At 50.5% G+C, this 20,168-nt stretch overlaps 1 protein-coding gene across 1 annotated transcript in view; it reads right to left on the reverse strand.

The window, feature by feature from the left end:
• Positions 1-1,086: 1,086 nt before the first annotated feature.
• Positions 1,087-20,168, reverse strand: part of ZNF618 (zinc finger protein 618) — a 148,523-nt gene continuing 129,441 nt past the window's right edge. The window contains exons 14-16 of the mRNA XM_066201539.1: positions 15,714-15,791; positions 10,412-10,513; positions 1,087-9,638 (exon numbers count right to left, since the gene is read on the reverse strand). Of these exons, the coding sequence (XP_066057636.1) occupies positions 8,125-9,638; positions 10,412-10,513; positions 15,714-15,791 (1,694 nt within the window). The 3' untranslated portion in view covers positions 1,087-8,124. The remainder of the gene's footprint in view (positions 9,639-10,411; positions 10,514-15,713; positions 15,792-20,168) is intronic.

Below are 20,168 nucleotides of genomic sequence, written 5' to 3' on the forward strand. Positions count from 1 at the left end.
AGTCAGAGCCCAGATCTCCGTGCCCCTTTGGGCTCTCCCCACGAGCAGCTGCCAGGTTCCTCCTGGGAGGAGCCCAGGGCCCACCCAGCACCCCAAAGCCCCCGTTCTCCTGAGTGAAATCAATGCCAGCTGGATCCGCTGGTACAGGTGAAATGTCCAAGCAGAACCTGGCACTGGCGCTGAGGCTGCCCAGCACAAACACCCTGAGCTGGGCTGGAGCTCCTGGTTTGGAGAACCCCAACCCCACGGGACAGCCTCAAACCGAGGGGCTCGGGGCCTTTTCGCTACACAAAAGCATCTCCCCAGAGACAGGAGCAGTTCATGGTCCCAGCAACTGAGTGTGGGTCACAGGATGCTCTGGGAAATGCTCTGGGGGCTCTGAGTGTCCCAGGGATATAGGATGTGGAGTTCTCCTGCTGCCCAGTTCATATGGCTGTGAGCTACCAGAGGGCAGGGCTGGATGGGATATTGGGAAGGAATTGTTCCCTGGGAGGGTGGGCAGGCCCTGGCACAAGGTGCCCAGAGCAGCTGTGGCTGCCCCTGGATCCCTGGAAGTGTCTGAGGCCAGGCTGGACATTGGGGCTTGGAGCAACCTGGGATAGTGGAAGGTGTCCCTGCCCATGGCAGGGGTGGCACTGGATGTCCCTTCCAACCCAAACCATTCCATGATTCTGTGGGATCCATCACTGCTGCGTTCCAGGTCGCTTCCATGGATGTTTTCCCTCCTCACAACAGCACATCAGCCCTGGGGATGTCCCAGTCACAAACTTGAAATATGGAAAATATACAAAACCCCAGACACTTTTTTTCCCTAAAGGTTGTTTTATTGTAAAACCATAAATACAACACTGACATGAAAATCCTCAAGCAACGGATGCTTTCTTACAGTTACAGTTTGTCTTCTGCCTTGGCATCAATTCTGAAAAGAATGTTGCAGAAACATGTCTCTAAGGTATTTCCAAATAACCGAGCTCTGGCCTGGAGCGCTCGGCCCCTTTGGAAGCTAAGTGGAACTATTCCTCCTCTCTTGTGGAATATTTCCATTCAGACAGCAACAGACTTGTAAAAACAGCAACATTTAAACACTTTGATATTTTTTTTCTTTATTAATCCTTTTCATTTGACGTCAGTCTAAGTTTCAAACAGCACTGAATTTATTTAGCTGAAAAAAAAAAAAACCCAAAACAAAACAAAACCAAAACAAAATCCTAAAAAGAAAAAAAACCAAAAAACCTCAGAACTTGAGTTGGCCTCAAGCGTTCGCATATCACAATGAAAATCAGCAACTCAACCCCGTGCAATATTGCTCTCTAGTGAGTCATTTGATCCACACCAACAATACATGAGACTTCAAACAGGTTTTGTTTTGTTTATTAACACAGCAAGTGTGACATTAGATAACCTTTTAAATACAGTACATGGTACAGCGCGGGGCCAGCTGCCCGCACGTTTCCCGTTATGAAGACAAAGCCAGCGGTGGCGGTTTATAAAAATATTGTGTTGCTACAAAAGTATAAATTAATGCTACCGGTATTAAGAAATATTAAACACATAAAACTTATAAGGATTAAGAAAAATATTCATTAATACCTGTAGAAAACTCTGGCCTAAAAAAGATATTTTTTGTATATTTTTTGTATATTTTTTTTTTTGTATTTTTTAAGATGACATGGTTGCACTCGCAGCGCGGGTGCTCTGTGGTATTGCCTAGAACATCTGCATCTACAGAAAGGAAGGAAATGCACACGAGTTACTGAGGGCAGGGAGGGCCAGGAGGGCCAGGAGAACATTAAATCCTTTGCTTGATGAAACAAGAATTCAGCCCCCAGGAGGAGGTTCGGGAAATGGAACGTACGAGCGAGGAACGGCATCTCTTTTCAGACTGGCTGCAAACAAGGATCTCCTGATGTTTGGTTGTCACCATGACACTGTCTGTCTACGGCGTGGACCACAATCCTCACGGCCTGGGCAGAGTGTGCCCCCACTGACAGCCTGGGCTGTCACCTGTCACCACTGTGCAGGTCATCCACTACCAGCTTTCCTTCAAAGAATTCAAAAAAAGGTGTATTAAAGTACCAGTAAGTTTCAAGGGACCATGGAAAACAGCTCTTAAAACTGTTGCTCCTTCCAGAACATGTCTCCTTTCTTGAGGGGGAAGGTCCTTCTACACAGCAAGGGGAAAAGTCATCCCTTCTCCCACCCCCCAGCCCCCTTGGAAAAACAATCCTAGCCTATCCACAGACACTGCAGAGACTGCCATGAGAACCCCCGGGAGGTGAGAACAAGGATTCAAGGCCAGTGAGGCTGGAAGTGTCTTCTTAAGGAACTTTGGTTGTAAAAAGCAAAGGTTGGACATGTCTGTGCTCATCAACTCCACCCTACAATATTCCCACCATTAAGGCTGAGCTGCTCATCTGGGTCCCACTGTCAGGGGTGCTACAGAAAATCCTGCCAGTCATCATTTCTTATTTCAGGAGCCAAAAATTCCAACTCAGCTGCCTATGGATGAGGAACCCCACAGGGTCTGTGGATACACCGTGGTCTATGTGAGCAAAACTCTCCCACCAAGTTACAAACAAAGGACTCTTAACAGGAAAAAGACCTCCACTAAGCAGCCAAACTAAACCTGAAATTAAACAGAAATCCCACAAATATTCAATAGGTAAAATTAAATTGCAGGGCAACCCACTCTCATTGGTTCACCATTTCTGGCCTAGCATAAGCAGACTTTCCCCAGGCCTGACCCACACGAGCTCAGCTGGGCCTCAGGGTTTGCTCAGGGACACTTCCAGAAGCCCCAGGGAGGTGGTGGAGCCGTGAGGGGACAGGTCCCACACATGGGAACAGGGAGTTCTTATTGCTACAGAGCAACAGTGTCAGGCCTGGCATGGGGCACGGGGCTCAGCCGATGGTTCTGGGCATTCCCAAGGGATCCCATGGATCAGAGATCACAGTGTTGCACAGAAAAAGCTCAGCAGAAGACATTGAACACTCCCCCACGTTGATCTGACAGGACATTTGTTCCTTGACTGGTGGCTTCCCCTCTACTGCCTCCCTCCTTGAGGGGACCTGGCTGATGGGTGTACTGAGAGCTGGCAAAGGCTTGGTGCTGATGATGAATGGGAGGATGGGGGGGAAAAGGCTGTGAAGTCTCCTGGAGGGGTCTGGGCAGGAACCTGGCACTTCCCACCCTTACACCCAGTTCCTTTTCTCTTGGCAAGGTCCAGCCTCGTGTCTCATGGAGTGAGCTCCACCCTGCAGCCTTGTCTTCAATGACAGGGCTCAAAACACATTCCCCTCCCAGAGGAACAGAGTTCTCCTCCCTGAAGAGGTTTCCCAGAACCTGCCTTTAGTATCTTTTTCATTTTTCTCCCATTACTCCTGATTACTCCATAGGGAAGTCCCTTCCTGTGTGAATGCTCACAGGAGCTCCTGCCTCTCCATCAGCCAAGAGGTGCTACCAGAGATCCAAGCCTTTCCTCAGCACAAAGCAGGACTCCCAGCCTTGGAGCACCTTCCTGGCTGCTTTTTAGATGTCTTTGGATTCATCAGCAACATGGTGCTGCCTAGAAATGCCCAGGGCACTGTGGGAGCAGCAGGAGGGTCCAGTCCCCTGTCCTGTGCTCACCACAGCCAGGGTGGAACTGGTCCCTCTGAGCAGACTCAGCCACCAACACGAACATTTTCGGCAATTCCTTCCCATGCTAAACTTTCTGGTTTATTGCAGACAGTTGGAGAAAAAAGACCCAACCCACGTGAGCCATCTCACTGAAACCTCCAATGCCACCATGTAGAGCTCAAGTCATTTCCAGAAGTGTCTCCCCTCTATTTTCAGTCATTCCCAAGCTTTGAGAGCATCTGCTGAAAATTCACAAAATTTTGCAGATTTGCAAAATTCACATAAGGGTCATGACTCCCTGAGCTGCTGCTGGACATCATCTCTGCCCAGCAAGCACAGATAAACCAGTGCAGGTGGTTTGTGTGGATGCTTAAACCAGTTCAGCTTAAAGTTCAACTGTCATAACCAGCAATGAACGAACAACTGAGTTAGACAAAACCTGAGCCCACAGTCGGCCTTCACAGAAAGTTTTGCAGATTGCACCAGTTCAAACCCAGCCAAAGCACTTTCCTTAGCACAGACAGGGAGCTTGTTCAGAAAGGGAAGTTGACCTCCATCTCCACTCGACCCAGGTACAAGACACCAAGTCCATCCTCCAAGCCAAACACAACTACTGCCTACTGAGAAACACAGGAGACCAATCGTCCCTGACCTTCTGGCTGCTGCACCCACACAGAAACAACCTCCTGAGAGCTCTGCCTCCATCCCACTCTCTCCAGTAACAAGGATGTTCAGACAGGCCCCTCCCTCTTGGAGTTCACCTGGTGGTGCTTGTTCCTGACCTTTGGAAGGTCAGAATCCTTCCAAAACAAACTGAAACCAAGAAGAGAAGTCTGCGAGGGCAGACAGAGTCAGCAGCAGGAACAGGGGGATGCCTGGAGGCGACACACCATTCCTGCATCTTGACACATTTCACTAGGGAGATTAAAGGAAACCAACAAGCAGAAGGCAAATTCCCAACATGACCCACCAGAGGATGATCCCAGTTCTGAGGACTTCTCCCAGTTCAAAGGGAGCAGAACCTCACGACAGCCCTGGCCAAACTCAGAGCCTCTCCTGTGCAGTCTCCCACCCCAGGACCAGCAGTGCTCCCTACAACACCCCGACTGCTCTGCACATCCGAGGCACCACAGAGCACGAACAGAGCAGCTTGGGTTGGAGCAACCTGGCAAATAAGAGCTTCCAAATTTTAGACCTTGGTAAAGTATTTTTGCTCCCTAGAATGTGAATTCAAGCCTTGAAGAAGGAAGTAGGAAGAGGAGAGGCATTTAAGGTATGTGCTACAGATGTGCTTCTCTGCTTTTACTGAAGCCTAAGCGACCCAGAGAGAGCCTGAAGCGGAGCCAGCACAAACAGCTCCTCTGGGCTGAGCACCCTGCAACCAATATGCAAGAGTCAGGAAAAGCTGCACCTTCCTCCACTGAGTCTCTGGAGAAGGGGCTACCAAAGCCATCCCTCTCCTCCCCACCTCTGAGAATGCTCCATTTTAGGCCTTTAGCTTTCCTCTTGCTTTTCCAGCTGTTGAGTTTTTAAGTCTTTGGGAGAATCTCATCTACCCGACATCACTGCTTAACACCCATCCTTAGTGCAACTACAACCGGAGTTGCCTCAGAGGGGCAGTTTTTGGGATGGGGGAGAGGGCCAGTCCATCCCTCTCTTTGGTCAGCACCACAAGAAAACCCCAGCTCTGGTGCCAAACCCACAGTGTGAGAAGGGAAAGGGGAGGTGGGATGGGAGGTAGGGGTGGCTGTGGTCTTCCTGCCTGCATGGCCCCAGTCTGCACCACAGTCCTGCCCACTGCTGGGCACAAATCCCTGCAGTTTGCCCCATTCTCGATTCCAGAGATTTACAGCTGTGCTAACTCTGTCTTGCCCACTTCCCACCCTCGCACAGACAACACGGGCCTGAGTTCGCCAATTCCACAGAAATCATCTACACGTCCCTTAGCAAAGGAGGGCTGGGGGTTGGAGCTGTCTTTCCAAAGGAAGGCAAAGACTTTGCACGTTCCCCTGAGCATCAGAGAGCTCTCAGGGTCTCAGGTGAACCACACAAAAAGGTGTAATGTGCCATTAGGAGAAGGAGCTGCCAGTCCTGTGCCATCAGCTGAGCTGTGTGGTACCCTCTGTGCCCACAGCTAATCCTGTCTGGGGACATGCACCAGCCAAGCTTTCCTGCTGGGCCCGGCACACATCTCACTCACTCACTCGGAGTTCATTTTTGTCTGTCACAGGTTCCTCCTGTCCTGCAAACTGCTGTGCTACCACGGGCCCAGCTGGTGTCTGGGCATGCAAGATTTGCACAGGAGAAAACAAAAGCAGCAAGAAGGAAAGCTGGCCCTACAAGCAATCCCTCCATCAGCCACTGCCAGGGAAATCAGGAGTCCAAGAGCCTCTGCCTTGGCAGCTCCTGTTCATGTGGCAGGCTGTGTGCTTTAGGCAAAAACTTAACATTTTAGGAGACAATGGTTGTGGCCTGATGGCAGTAACAGTGCTGAGAGGTCAACCCAAACACCAGCCTCAAGGCAATGGAAGGTTGAAAGGGCTGGAAAGGGCAAGACAGCTGGTGCCAAGGTCTGACCTCGTGAGCCTGGCGTGCGGAAGGGTCCAGTGTGCAAACTGTGACCCTGAGTCCCGTGGCAGTGCAGGTGTCAGGGAGTGCCTGTGAGGTTCAAGGCATCTGCACAAAAGCCTGAGAGATTGGGTTTGCTATTTCTCATGTCTTGGAACTTGCAACTTCTCCTCACCCAGAGCTGGGCAGGTGGGAACCTGGTCAACAGCAGAACTTCAGAGAGGGCCTCCAGTCTCCGCCCGCACTGCTGGTCAGCAGCAAACTCCCCGTGCTGCTGAAGGGCTCCAGCCTGCTCCCAGCAGGCCCAGTCCCTCCTCCTGACCCTCTCATGCCACCGGGACTGCAGCTCCAGAGCTCCTGGAAGCAGGAGGGACTGTTGAAAAAACAAGGACTTGCTTCAGTTTTCCTCCAGGAGACAAGTCCCAGCGGTGAAAAATGCAGTTTGGCACCAGAGGTTGGGAATTGTCCAAGAGACACCACACCTGACAGAGCCTGTCCAGCAGCCCAGGAGCTGTGCCTGCAGGAGCTCTGGCCTTGGGGACAGCAGAGTGACCGAGATGGTTTGGGATTATGGGGATCTCTAATTGCATTTGGGGTGAGCCAGTTACGTGTGAACGTTTCGGGGCCCGTGACCTTCCTGGCCAGAACAGGTCAGCAACAGAACAAGTAGTGTAATGCACTGTAGGTATCAAAAAGACATTCGTGCCACTAGAGGAAACCATTCCAAACAAAAATGGGAAGATATTCTTTGCACTCAATCAGGAGCACTTACATTCAGAAGGATCTTTGAGCCCATGCACTTCTATAAGCTTCCTTCAAACCCCAGTTTGACAAAACTGGTGAGCTTTGTTCCCCTGAAAAATCATACACCTTGGTTTGTCCTTGGCCTTGGGAAGGGTGGTTACTGTGTCACTGAGACAGTTTTTAACAAAAAACTTTAGGTACAAGGGTTCTCTGGCAGACCTGGCAAGCTCACTGGTGGCCCACAGCCACCAGTGCTGTCACCATTTGCTTTTCCTGGTTTCTAGGCTTTGCCACATGAACAACTGCTGTGGTTCCCATAAGAGTATTATTTCATTGCAAATGGGCTACTCTAGAAGAACTTTGAGAACACCTGATGTACAAAATTCACAGAAAAGCTAATTAACACCGGGAGTTCAGAGAAGAAGTTTTGCTGTAAAAAACCAGAAAGCCAAGAAACGTAACAATTACTGACAGTTTCTGCCATGAACCATTTCTCTTAGCTCGAAATCAAACTTTTAATCACATGCTACCATGTTAAACTCAAAACTGGGAGTAGAGACAGAGGAGTAACTTTTGATTTTTAGAAAAAAAAGGATATGGAAAGGTTAAAAATAAAATTAAAAATAAAAAACCTTAAAGCCTCCCTCCCTGATTTCTAAAGATACCGGTGTTGATGAAACACAGCTGCCCTGATTCGTGCATCGTGCATCATGCCAAGAAGTCTGCAGCCAAGTGCCCTCAAGGTGTACAGTTATTCAAAGGAGCAAAGTCCAGTGCAGAACTGGTCTGGTCAATGGAGTCTGATTATCCATGGCAAGATGGCCCAGGGGACAAGAGGAAAGGTGGGGTGGAGGAGAAACAAAAGAAACTTCAAGTCACTTTAGATCTCAGCTGCCTGAAGACTTTAGAACATCAGCCTCCCATTCGTCTGCCCACTTGAAAACATTAGAAAGTCTGTCAAGTCCACACACTATCTATGGAAAGGAGCACGTGCCTGGTAGAGGGCTGTCTCTCTCCCGTGCTCAGCTTTCCTTTCAAACTTAATTTTATATATATTTATATTTTTATATATATATAAAAAAGCACTTGGTTTCCAGGGGCATTCATAATGAGGTCCACAGTGTTTAGAACTTAAATTTCTTTTTCTTTGTTTGGAACAGTGTTTTAAAGTTTTTTTTAATTAAAATACAGTCTTAAAGCATGTTGGACTTCAAAAACATGAGTTTGTTCATGTCTTCTGGACTGAGTAGCCGCCTCCTTTTGATCAAGAGCGCCTGTTCACACATATTTACACATTCGCTCCTGGCACCCACAGCAGGCACTGCTAAGAGCCAAAAGGCCAGCTTGGCTAGTTTTGTATGCTTTTGGGTAACACACGACCAGTACTGAAACAGGTCAGGGGTGGCCTGGAAGAGAGGTTCTTGCAAATAATCATAGACTTCATTTTTCCCGAACCAATCTTCTTCCTGAGCTGCTGTGGCCTCCCCTGCTGCACGAGGCTTCTTGGTTGAAGGTTCAAATTCTGTTTCTTCTGCCCAGGACTCTTTCACCTCATTGATCAGCTCGCAGACCTTGCCAATGATCTCTTCATGCTGGTAGGGCGGGACGGGCCGCAGCTTCTGCTGAGGGTCCAAGATCATGGCTACCTTGTGTGCCGAGTGAACTTTGAAGTTTTCCTTCAGCGCCTCCAAGAAGAGGTGACAGAGTTTGCTGACCACGCCAGCATCGTTGGCTTTGGAAGTGAACAGTTTCTCCAGTTTGACGTAGGTGGGCAGCACCAGCTGCAGCGTGGGCCGGCTCTCGTTGCTCAGCTCGATCACGGCCTGTTTCACTGGCGCCAGGATGGCTGCCAGGTTGCTGAGCAGGTGTTTGTTCAGGTTTTGGATGAGGTTCATCTTCTTGGCCCTGCTGTAGAACTCGCAGATCTGCTCGTAGCGCTCGTGGACAAGCAGCAGGGAGTCGGTGACTGAGTTCCAGCAGGGTGGCGGGGAGGTCTCTTCCAGGGAGCCAAAGGTCTCCTTCGAGAGGCCCGTGGACCCCGCCAGGTCTTCACAGACATTCAGGAGCTCGATCACCTCGTGCATGTTGCGAGCCTGTAGTGTTCTCTTGTTGAGCACGCTCTGCACCACCGAGTTCAAGGCACAGGCCGAGCAGCGCAGGCACATGCCCGCCTTGGAGAACGCCGAGGAGTTGACCTTGCAGTCTGTCACGTACACCGTCCTGATCTCCGACATCACAAACTCCGACAGCACGTTCTGCACCCAGTGGTGGATAAAATCACCATTATCTCGAATATCTACGCCCTTAATGCCCAGGACGTAGCTCTTGATGTGGTTGCCTTCCACCTGGTAGGCAGTGAGGATGTAGCAGGAGTCGGGGCCAACGCTCTGCGAGTGGCAGGTGACCCCGATGCCGAGGCAGGCGTTGCTGCCTAGGGCACAGGTGACTTTCACCTTCACCTGGTTGTACATCCGAGGCAGGTGCTTCAGAGCCAGGGTGTTGAAGTTGCCCAGGATCTCGGTGACGGAGAAGGCACCGTAGCGAGCCCCGCTATCCACCAGCGTCTGCGCCAGCTTGATGAACTCCTTGCCGCTGAGCACGCTGAGCGCGCCGAGGTCGGTGCACATCACCCGCAGCAGCCTCTCGGCGATGTTCTGCCGCTCCTTCTCCGGGATTGCGCTGTTCCCCACCGAGCCGCTCGCCGACGCTGCAGGGAAACACAAGGGGGCACAGAAAGGACCAGATCAGCACCACCGCAGCAGGACAGACCGGGGGGCAAGGCACAAAACAATTCTCAGAGACCCCCAAAGAGGTGGAACATGCTCAGATGATGGAAGAGACGACTCCAACCTTGGATTTGTTCCCCCAAGGCTTCTGCACAAAGGAACCGCCAGAGACAGGCCCAGCTCTTGCTCAGAGTAGCAGGGAGCAGATCTGCATCCTGTCCCTGGTGTGGGGATAGTCACAACTCAGCCCAAATGGAAAGATGGACATCAGATCACAGAATCCCAGACCGGTTTGGGTTGGAAGGGACATTAAAACCCATCCAGTGCCACCCCCTGCCATGGCAGAGACACCCTCCACTATCCCAGGCTGCTCCAAGCCCCATCCAGCCTGGCCTTGGACACTGCCAGGGATCCAGGGGCAGCCACAGCTTCTCTGGGCACCCTGTGCCTATGTCCCACCATGATGACTGGATTAGTTTTTTAACTCCAGGCCAGGAAGTCTGACCTTGGATCAGAAGTTACCTTCCTCCAGGAGTTACCAAATGCATCTTCCTCACAAACCTTTCCAACCTCCCCCGGGTTCTTTGCTGCACTCCTGTAGTGGGAAGGGGTGCTCTACTCTGCCAGGCAGGACATGAATTAAGGATCAAATCAAACATAGTTTGGTGAGGACAAGGGCCTTGTGCAGTGTCCATCACTGCTGCACCCCGGAGGCATCTGTCACACAGGGACAAAGTGAGAAGCTGCTACATACTGTTGTTGGCGTTATTTCTTTGGAGCTGTGGTTTCCACTTTTCTTCAACCACGGGGAGAGGTGACCTGGGCTGGCTGGAGGCAATGTTGTTCTCATTGTCAGCTGCGAGGCAAGAGACAGGGAGAGGTTAAAAGCACAAAATAATGTTTAAAGCACAAAGACGTGGAAACTACCCAACTGCTCAGCATTTATACAGGGTTCCTTTAACTAAGGGGACAACAACCTCCCACACTCTCTGTGGCTTTTAAGCAGCTTTCAGTGAGCTGGCACAGCACTCTCAGGGACCTCAAAACTGTCTTTGGGATCACAACCTATCATTTCTCAAAATGTGGCTGAAATGTGCCACATCTTTCTGTGTACCAGGGACACTGATGCCATCAGCACACCCTGAGGAGCTGATGCTGCACACCAGGAGGAATGGAAGCTCAGCCTGACTTGGGCCATTCATTTGTTTCCAAAATGACGTGGAACACACACTGATCCTTCTGTTCTCTCCCTGCCACTTCCTGCACTGCAGGTGACTGCCCTGTTCTCTCTGGGAAGCACTTTGGTTTTCAAGCTGTGCTCAGCTCCTCTAGATCTGAGGGTCTCATTGCAATCTTCAGGTCTGATTTCTTCCCCGTGAAGAGCAAGGGCCCATCTCCTCTGGGCTCTCACTGCTGCCTCAGGCTGCAAACACAAAGCCGAAATTTCTGGAGTGTGGACCAAAGATCATCCCACCCTGAGGCTGCAGACACCAAGTGCCCCCAAAGTCTTTCTGTTCATGCTCACATTTCTGTGTACGTAACTGGGCTAAACATTTTGGCTGCCAGCCTGATGGGATCTTACAAGAAAATGCAAGAAAGATCAGTAAAATCTGTATTGTATCCATGTTTTCCTCTCCTGTGCCCCAAGAATTTCTCCCCACCCTCCGGAGGAAATTTTCTAGTTCTTAGTATGCTTCAATACAAAATGGTGGTGTGAAACAGACTGTGAAGGAACAGTGCACAATGAAATGGGCTGGAAGAGGAAGCAGAAAGAGGGAGAGACTGATGATAAGGTGGAGCAGAAGGATGGAAATAAAACCAAGGAAAACAGAACAGGACATTTGCTCATCACAGCTGGACTCATCACACCTATTTCTGGACACCTGTCAGACACACCTCCCTGTGAGGTGGCCCGTTAGGGCTCCTTTGGCACTCAGGGGTGCCCCTCATTCACCCAGACAGAATCGGGTCCTCTCCTAGAGTAGGAACCACCGTGGCCTGGACTCACCTGGAGTCACTGACTCCCCAGTGATTTTACAGAGAGTGCAGACTGGCCAGCTCAGGCGGCAGCCCCTGCAGCCTGGGGACACCAGCACGGAGTGCAGTGACCCTGCCTGTGCTCTGGGCAGAGGAGCACGAGTTGGAGCAGTGCCTTGAGGCACCCACAGCTCTGCCAGGCTGCTCTGGGGGGCCAGCAGGACACACAGGACAGGGCAGTGTGTGCCAGCAACCTGTGAGAGCAGGGAGAGCAGCAGGGGTGTGATGGAGCTCCAGTGTTCTCTTCCTAACAAGTTCTCTCCAGTGTGAGCAGCTCTGCCCTTCACTGCTGGGCACTCCAGACCTGCCCATCAACAGGCACGGGCTGCTCAGTCACCTGTGGGCACTGCACTGGCACAGGCTGGGGCAATACCTCAGAGCAATCCAGGACACAACCCAGGACAGCCTTTGGCACTGCCTGCGCCTGTGTGTGCCCGGGGAGCTCCCCGGCCATGCTGGGTACCTAGGGAGTGCTGCCATGCTCAGGCTGCAGCCACAGATTGGTTTTTGCAGGTGTGCAGAGATGTGAAGAGCAGGAGGAGCCTCAGAGAGCACCAGTGACCAGGTGTGACACATCACCCTTCCCCCAGCGTCTGCCAGACTAATTGCTCTTGAGCCAATGTCACCAGTGTCCTCAACTCCTAATGTCTGTCCGTGGGCAAAGGAAAATGCTGGATGTTGCCTACTAACTTTGCTCATGGTTGACGCCCTCCTTGTCTTGGTGAGTGATGGGCAGGGGGAGAAACCCTCTGTATTTTCTCACCATAACTCTTTTATCTATTTCCTAATAATAGGGGATTTATTGTACACAAATATCTGCTGGCATTCAGTAGGGCATTAATGAGATTTGTACATTTCAGCCTCATCTTCCTTATCAGACAGTCTGTGAAGTACACAGATCATGGTTCTTAATTTTTCTTCATGCCTCCAATCCTTTAATCCAGGTTCAGCCTAGTCCTCCTTTTGTTTTTTTAGGCCTAGATTGTAGGAAGGGCATTATATGGCAGCACTCGACCTGAACAAAATACTCTAAAGGGAGTCAAAGCTGTATATTGTTCAGTGTAATTACAGAACAAATTCCTCTGCCTGGTGTTCTGCTGTTCTATTTCTGCCTTTCAGCACCCAATTTACATTCTAATTGCTTCTTCTCACTGTGTAGCTGCTTTATGAAGCTATAATCTCTCCTTATTACTTCCAGCCTGCGGGCTCAGCCCTCTGAATGACTCAAGAGTCAGTATGCCCCTGATTTTGCTTCTGGAGGCCAGCAGCATGTTCCCTGGCTTCTGTACCTTGTGAGAAGGGTCCGGGGGAGGCAGCATGGCCACTGGAAGAGAACAGCCCTTTGCTGTTAGACAGGACAAACCAAACTGGGCTGCTGAATACATGAACTGAGGGAGCATTTGACCTCTACATGCTTCTTGGCTCTCCCCCATAATGAAACATTCCCTGACCAGGGATAAACCACTGCCATGCCTGTGTCTCCAGTCCATGCATCCTGTGCCACCACTTCTGCTGACACTGCAAGGTCCCTGCACTCCCACACTTCAGAGATGTTGGGGCAATGCTGTTTCTTGGATATGGAAATCCCAGAATCACAGACTTGTTTAGGTTGGAAAAGACCTCTAAAATCATCCAGCCCAACCATCAGCCCAGCCCACATCAGCCCAGCACCACATTCACTGCTAAGCCATATCCCCAAGTACCATGTCCACGTGTTCTTTGAGCACTTCCAGAGATGGTGACTTCACCCCTGCCCTGGGCTCAGGGTGCTTGAGAACCCTTCTAATCTAAACCTCCCCTGGAACAACTTGACAAGGGTCAGTTGTTCCCAGGGAAAAGAGACCAACCCTCCCCTCACTACAACCTCCTGTCAGGCTGAAGGCAACAGGGCAGATGCAGGCCCTGTGTGCCTTCAGTGCTGTCTGCTGACACAAAACACCCAGAGCTGCACACCCACCAACGCTGCCCACAGTTTTCCTGCCTCTGGTTTGGTTTTGCCCTCATCCCACAGCAGCAAACGCCAGCTGCACACAGGGAGGAAGAGGAGAGGTGTGAGCACAGGGCGGCCAAGCACCACACCCAGAGAGGCCACACAAGGGGACAGTGGCTTTCACAGGGCAAGCCTTGGTGGTGCAGAAAGCAGCTAAAAGACATGGACACCCTTGCTGTCACTGCACCAGTGGGACTTCAGGACAAGGCAGCCAGGCAGAGGAAGGGACTTGCAAACAGAGTAGGGAGCAATGAGAAAACAGAGTTTACCAAGAGTAATCCTGAGCTGGGCAGAGGGGATTGACCCATTCACATAGCACTCATAAGATTGCAGCTGAATCACAGATACTGCTCCCTGCAGCCCTGTTCTGTGGCCAAGGTAACCCAGATGAACAACCACGGGACCACAGACTGCCTTGGGTTGGAAGGGACCTTAAAGCTCATCCAGTCCCACCCCTGCCATGGGCAGGGACACCTTCCACTATCCCAGATTGCTCCAAGCCCCATCCAACCTGGCCAGGAACAATTCCAGGAATGGGCAACCACAGCTGCCATGGGCACCCTGTGCCATGGCCTCCCCACCCTCACAGGGAGCCCTCAGCACCACCCCCATGGGTCATTCGTAAAGAAGAAACAAGGAGGAAGCCGCAGGTAGCACTAGCTTAACTTGTGACAGCTCAACCCAGCCAGTGAGCTGCCCTTGTCCCCACAGCTCCTGTGCTCAGTGTCACGCAGGGCTGTAACTCAACATGCTGCATTTCAGTACCAGAGCCCAGAGCAAGAACAGGATGGTCAGGACACCGCCTGAAGGCAGCAGAAACTGCCATGGGCAACCAGCAAGGACGGACCCCAGGCTTGGGAGTGAGGGCAGCCCTGCCCTGAGCACAGCTCCCCTGCTCCCCGGGGTAACACAGAGTCCCATAACTCCACGGAAACCTCAGTGCTCTAAGACAAACTCACACCTTCTGCTAACAAAGTGCTCTCAAAGTCTTTGTAACATTACACAGATGATAAGTAGCTGCTGAACAACACACAAAGCCTGCACTAAGATTTGCCAACTGGAATGGAATAGAGGAACCTCATGGATGAAGAACTCAAGTGACACTATTAAAATTAGGACTAAAACTAAAATAGAGAGCAAGATAAGAACTTTGATTAACGTTACTGTTACAGAAAGGAAAAGATGCTTTTCCTCAAGCCTCTTGTCCTCTCGTGCCACTTTCCTCAGGGCCTGCACTGCATCTGCATCTCAACAGAGCAGCTGTCTGTTGGAGAACACAGGTCTGTCAAAGGGGATTTAATTGTTCTTAAAACTGTGTTAGTTCACTTGAATTTTTATTCAAGAGGAAAAAAAATGAAAAAAATTGCCAATATAAAATTAATTCTGTATCTACATTTTTGAATATGTTGAATGCTGTCTTTGAAACAGGTTTGGCTTTGAAATTTTAAAATCATCTCTTATGTATCAAGACAGGAAACAAAACCAGTGACTTAGAAACAAAGCACTGGAATGACTCCTAAGAATTCTCATTTGTAGGTAGCTGAGAGGGAACTGAACACAGCTGCCGAAATGGTAAATTCTTCTTCCGAGAACACATTTCAGTCCTTTGCAGTACTCCAGGAGACACAGGCACAGGACAAGACTTGCGTGGGCAAAGGCTCTGCTGCCCTGTGAACATTTTTGGTTTGAGAGCCATCCCTTTGGCATGAGGGGGGAATGAACCTGCTATAGGAGCTTATGCAATGAGGATTCTCTGGATAGCTCTGGAAAAAGGCAATGAGCAGTGTGATGGACTCTGAGCTAGCACGGCACGTTCCCTCTCTCCCTAAGAAAAGGAGCAATATTTACAACATACCCTGAGCCTATGTGCTCCAGCCTTTGAGGGATGACTGTGTTTGTTTCAGGTGAAATGACTGGGGCTGGGGAATGGGGGGCACTGAAAACCCTACAGACACACATCAGGGTCAGCACCAGGCAGCAGCACAGAATTTAGTTCTCTGCTTGCAGCAAGTCGAAGTGCCCAGCTTACCTGCATGGGACTGCATGTGCTCCAGGAGATTGTTATAAAACTGGAACTGGATTCCACAAGCTCCACAGGTGTAAGGCTCTGTTTGGGAGAAATCAGTTCAGAAGAATTACACAGAGTCTGCAGGGAAGCAGCACAGGTGCATACCTCAGTGTGTACAGCTGTGGGGCACAGCGGCTCCGCAGGGAGCTCTGCCTCCTGGGTGGGGCTGGGCTGGGGCTGGGCACCTCCTGCTGCTGCACTTCATTGCCAGGGGCAGGCAGAGCACTGCGAGGAGGCACCTGCTGCTGTGTGTGGGCACCTCAGGGACCTGCACAAAGGTTCCTTTGGGAGGCTGCCCACTGGCTGGTGTCTGCTGCAGCCTGCCTTGAGTGTATCCCTGCCGGTTTTGTGCCTGTGAGTAAAGCCTGCTGGATTCATCTTCCATCCAGTTCCGTCAAATTCCAGTGTCTGCTGCCTTTCCTGAGTGAGACAAGGAGCACTGGGTTGTGACAAATGTTGTAGTCAGAGGCTGGGGGTGGAGCGGTGCCATGGGGGAACTCAGCTGGGGCTTTGTGGCTGTCACCAAGTGCAGTGAGACCAGGGACTGATGAGTGTCACGGGGCTGGGTGGCAGCAGGATGCCAGGGAAGCAGAGCTGGAGGGCAGAAAGCACAGGAACCAGGGCTGTGCCTGAAGGCTGAGAGCAGAGCAGGAGAGCCATGTGCCAGAGCAATATGGATGAGCTGGAGTGAGGAAAGAGCTGGGTGCAGAACTCCCTCATGAGCTGAAAGATACCTTTAGCCCTGTTCTATGTTGAAAGTGCATTTTTTTCCACTGAATTAACCTAACAGCAAATGTTTGCAGTTGCCTGTTTAAACAGTATCAGTAGAGTGCATTGGTTGACAGATGTGATCTCGAACTACAGTGCTGAAATTTGGGTACGCTGCAGTTTGCCTCTGTCCCTGCAGCCACACCAGCACTGCCACCTCTCACTGGGACGTTTTGTCCTGGAGCAGCAGAATGGACAAACACATTTGGCATATGAGCAATTTTGGATACAAATGTCTGGCACACACACCGAGCAAGGTCTATTGCTACAATATTTCAGAAGCCTAGCTCTAAGTTCAAAGGGAAAAACATATTCTGTATCAATGAATAAGCAGAAGTACTCAGGATAGAAGAACCAAAACCCAGGGAAGCACAAGGCTGCCTAAACCCTGTGAAAAGTCTACCTCAGGGAGCAAAACTCAGAATCCACCTCAAGGCTACAAGAATCCCCGAGAAAAAAACATAAAAGAGAGCATGAACAAGTCTGTATAAGGTGTACTTTTATGCTATGAGGTTAAACCTTTCCCACAGAACCTACAGCCTCTGAAATGATGGAGCCAACTCTGTCTGGAGTTGTGCTCAATGCTTTAACTTACTGTGTCTGCTTGTGATGCTGCTCCTGGGCTTTGCTGCACCATGGAAGTTTGGAAGTTCAGTGATTAAGTAACTGTGCTTGTGGAAAAGAGAAGACTTGGATAGCTGAGTGGCACACAGGGATTTTAGTCCTTGAGCATTAACAGGGACTGGCTGTGTCTGCTGAAATCATCAGTAGTGAGATAGTTGTGCTACAATGCCACAAGAGGTACAATGCAATCTAATTTAGTTTAGACTTATTTTTAATTGTCAGAGAGGAGAAGGTTCCCTGCGGGTGCAAATCATCCCTCTTGGGCTCATATGACAGTGCCAATGACCTGTGTTACAGACACACCTGTGCCTCTGCTGCTTGTGGAGCCCAGACTGCTCAGATGGAAACATCTCAAACTGAGGGGGCCTGACTGCCCCTTCGAGCATCAAAATTAACATGTGAATATTCTAAAGAAAGCAGCCACACTTCTGAGAGCCTGCTGACTGCTGCTGACAGGCCCCTGGCAGGACAGAAGAGCTGTGTGACCCTCTCCCCCTCTGCAGATGTCACCCCACAGTCACCTGGACACCGGCAGCTCTCGTGTGCCATTTACACCTCAGCAGATACCTGCAATCCCTTCGGCCACCTCGGCCTGCAGTGCGGAGGAAGAGGCACTCGAGGAACCCCTGCTCACCACTGCAGAACCAGGGCCCTTCCCTGCCCCCACACAAGCCCCCAGCTGCCCTGGGAGCAGGTTTCCAGAACAGCTCTTCCCCAAGCTCAGTTACAGCCTCAGCAGCAGGCAAACCCCTCACATCAGCCAGCACTCTCCGAGCTGCACATTTCCCACACTCATTTTGTTTTCCTGTTTCACTCACATTTCCTTCTCAGCTCACTTTGTCTCCCTGAGCTGCTTCACCTCCCTCCTGCTGTATTCTCAGCTATTTTATCAGGACAAACCTGTGCTATTTTTCTAGCTCTCCCTTTGCCTGGCTCCCCTTTACCCCTGCCCAGTCTCTTCTGGGTTCTCCCATCTGCATCCAGCAGGCTGTGACCACCAAGGTCTCCACAGGTCTTCATCTCAAGCTCCTCCCTTTGGCACCACAAATCTCTGGATGCTCAGTGCACTCAGTGACTTGGTAAAGCGTCTCATTTGTGAATCTTCTCAGAAAAATTGTGTTGATTTTCATCTCAATTCCAAAAGATGCCCCTTCTATTCTACTGCAAAAATGTTCAACTTTGGAAACAAAATCACCACCTACTTTCAAAAGCTAATTTCATGTTCTGAAAATGCCAAAGTATTTTCTAAATAATTCTGAGACAAAGACATACAGAAGTCTAAGTTTACCACAAATAAAAATGAGCCACATTTAAAAAAAAGCATAAAATTTAAATTCACCCAAGAATCCAAAGTCTTTCCTGGGATGAGGGGAAGGGATGCTTGGGAGGATGTGCAGAATTCCCATGGGAATGAATGAACTCACTTCACTTCCCAGAGCTCTCTCAACCCTCATCCTTCTGAGCTTTCAGCTCCTGAGCCCCTCATGCTCCAGAGTGCAGAGCTGGGAAGAGTCAGGCTGGCTGGAAGGAGGGTGGGATGTGCCAGGGCTAGGAGGAAGAGGGATCTGGAAGGTGGAGAGAAGAAAGAGGCAATCTGTATCCCAAACCAGGGAAAAGTCACTGCTGGAAAAGAACTGTTCACCTGGGCTCCTAATCCAGTAAATTCTCCTCCCTTTAATTTCTCTTGCAAATTAAACTGGAAAAGTTGTCAAAACTGCCCTGCACACCCATCTGAGCCACACCTGTGCCCCATTCTCCTTCCCAGGAGCACAGCTCCCCCCACCACTGCAGGACCTCTGCTAGTCCTTCCCCCTGGGAATTTCAGCTCTTCCTTACTCAGGCTTAGGTTTACGCATCCACAGGGACCTGTTCTCTTTCAGGTGGGCTGAGCTCAGCAAAGGGCCCCCAGGTCTCCCCTTTTGCTCTCTGTCCTTCTGCTCCCAGCGGGTGGTGTACAAGGGAAGCTGGACCCCTCTGTGCTTGCCCACATCTGCCCCCTGTGCTCTGCTTTTCTGAGAGCAGGTCCCAACCAGCAGCTGTTGAAACCTTTACAGTGTCCTGAGCCACACAGAACTAACACTCACATCTGGTTGCACAGTTTAAAACATCTTTCCCCAAGGCTGTAATTAGACACTTTTATTAGTGCTTTACCCAGTGAACAAGGCGCCAGAGCAAGGCAGCAGCTGTGTGAGCCAAGGCAGAGGAAAACCAGTGCCTGTGCTTAGGTTAAATAAATCACTCTAATTCCCATGTTAACTCTCATTGCCACATCTAAGCCAGGGAAAACAGCAGAGCCTGGTCTGAAGCCAGGAGTGAACAGGAGTTGAGAGATTTAACAGAAAATTTCAACAGCAAGTGCCCTGAGGTGCTTGTGCAGTGACAGACACCCAGCAGGGTGACACCATGGCTCAGCAGGGACAGCCTCCCAGGCTGCTCTTTCCTCAGTAGAAAAGGCCCATATTTCAACACCTCTGTCCACATTTGGTGAAAAACAAAATGCAGAACAACTGTGGAGAAAACTTCTCAGCATTTCCACCCAAGGTTTCCATTGGCTTTAGCTTTACTAACAGCGTAATTGCACCTTCCCTTTGACACAAACCCATGAGACAAGGCAGGAGAACCAGAAGCAGGCTCCTGCAAGAACACCAGCACACCCCAAAATCAGTGGAAGTTTCTTGAAAACAAAACTTCCGTCACTTCCAGCCAGCTCAGACAGTAAGAGGTAACAAGGTGCTCTGGAGCATGTTTGGAAAAGGGGAGTCCCAAATTCACCATCCTTGCCAAACATCTTGGCATTAATCGGATTTCTCTTCCTGCATAAACTCATGTTCTGAATAAAGCCCTTGCTTCTCTCTCAGGTTTATAAGAGGAGGAAGAACACCCGTCCTCCTCCTCCATGGCCACGCTCAGGGTGCAGCACTCAGGGCTGGCCCACATCACCAGGCTGGCACAGAGGGTATCACCCAAAACCCCAATGCCAGGAACCAAACACACTGCAAGGCAAAGGAAGAAGCTCCACCTGCT

Source organism: Chamaea fasciata, unplaced genomic scaffold, assembly GCF_029207755.1.
Source record: "Chamaea fasciata isolate MVZ Bird 193981 ecotype frontalis unplaced genomic scaffold, bChaFas1.0.hap1 SCAF_20, whole genome shotgun sequence".
In the NCBI taxonomy this organism is placed as follows: domain Eukaryota; kingdom Metazoa; phylum Chordata; class Aves; order Passeriformes; family Sylviidae; genus Chamaea; species Chamaea fasciata.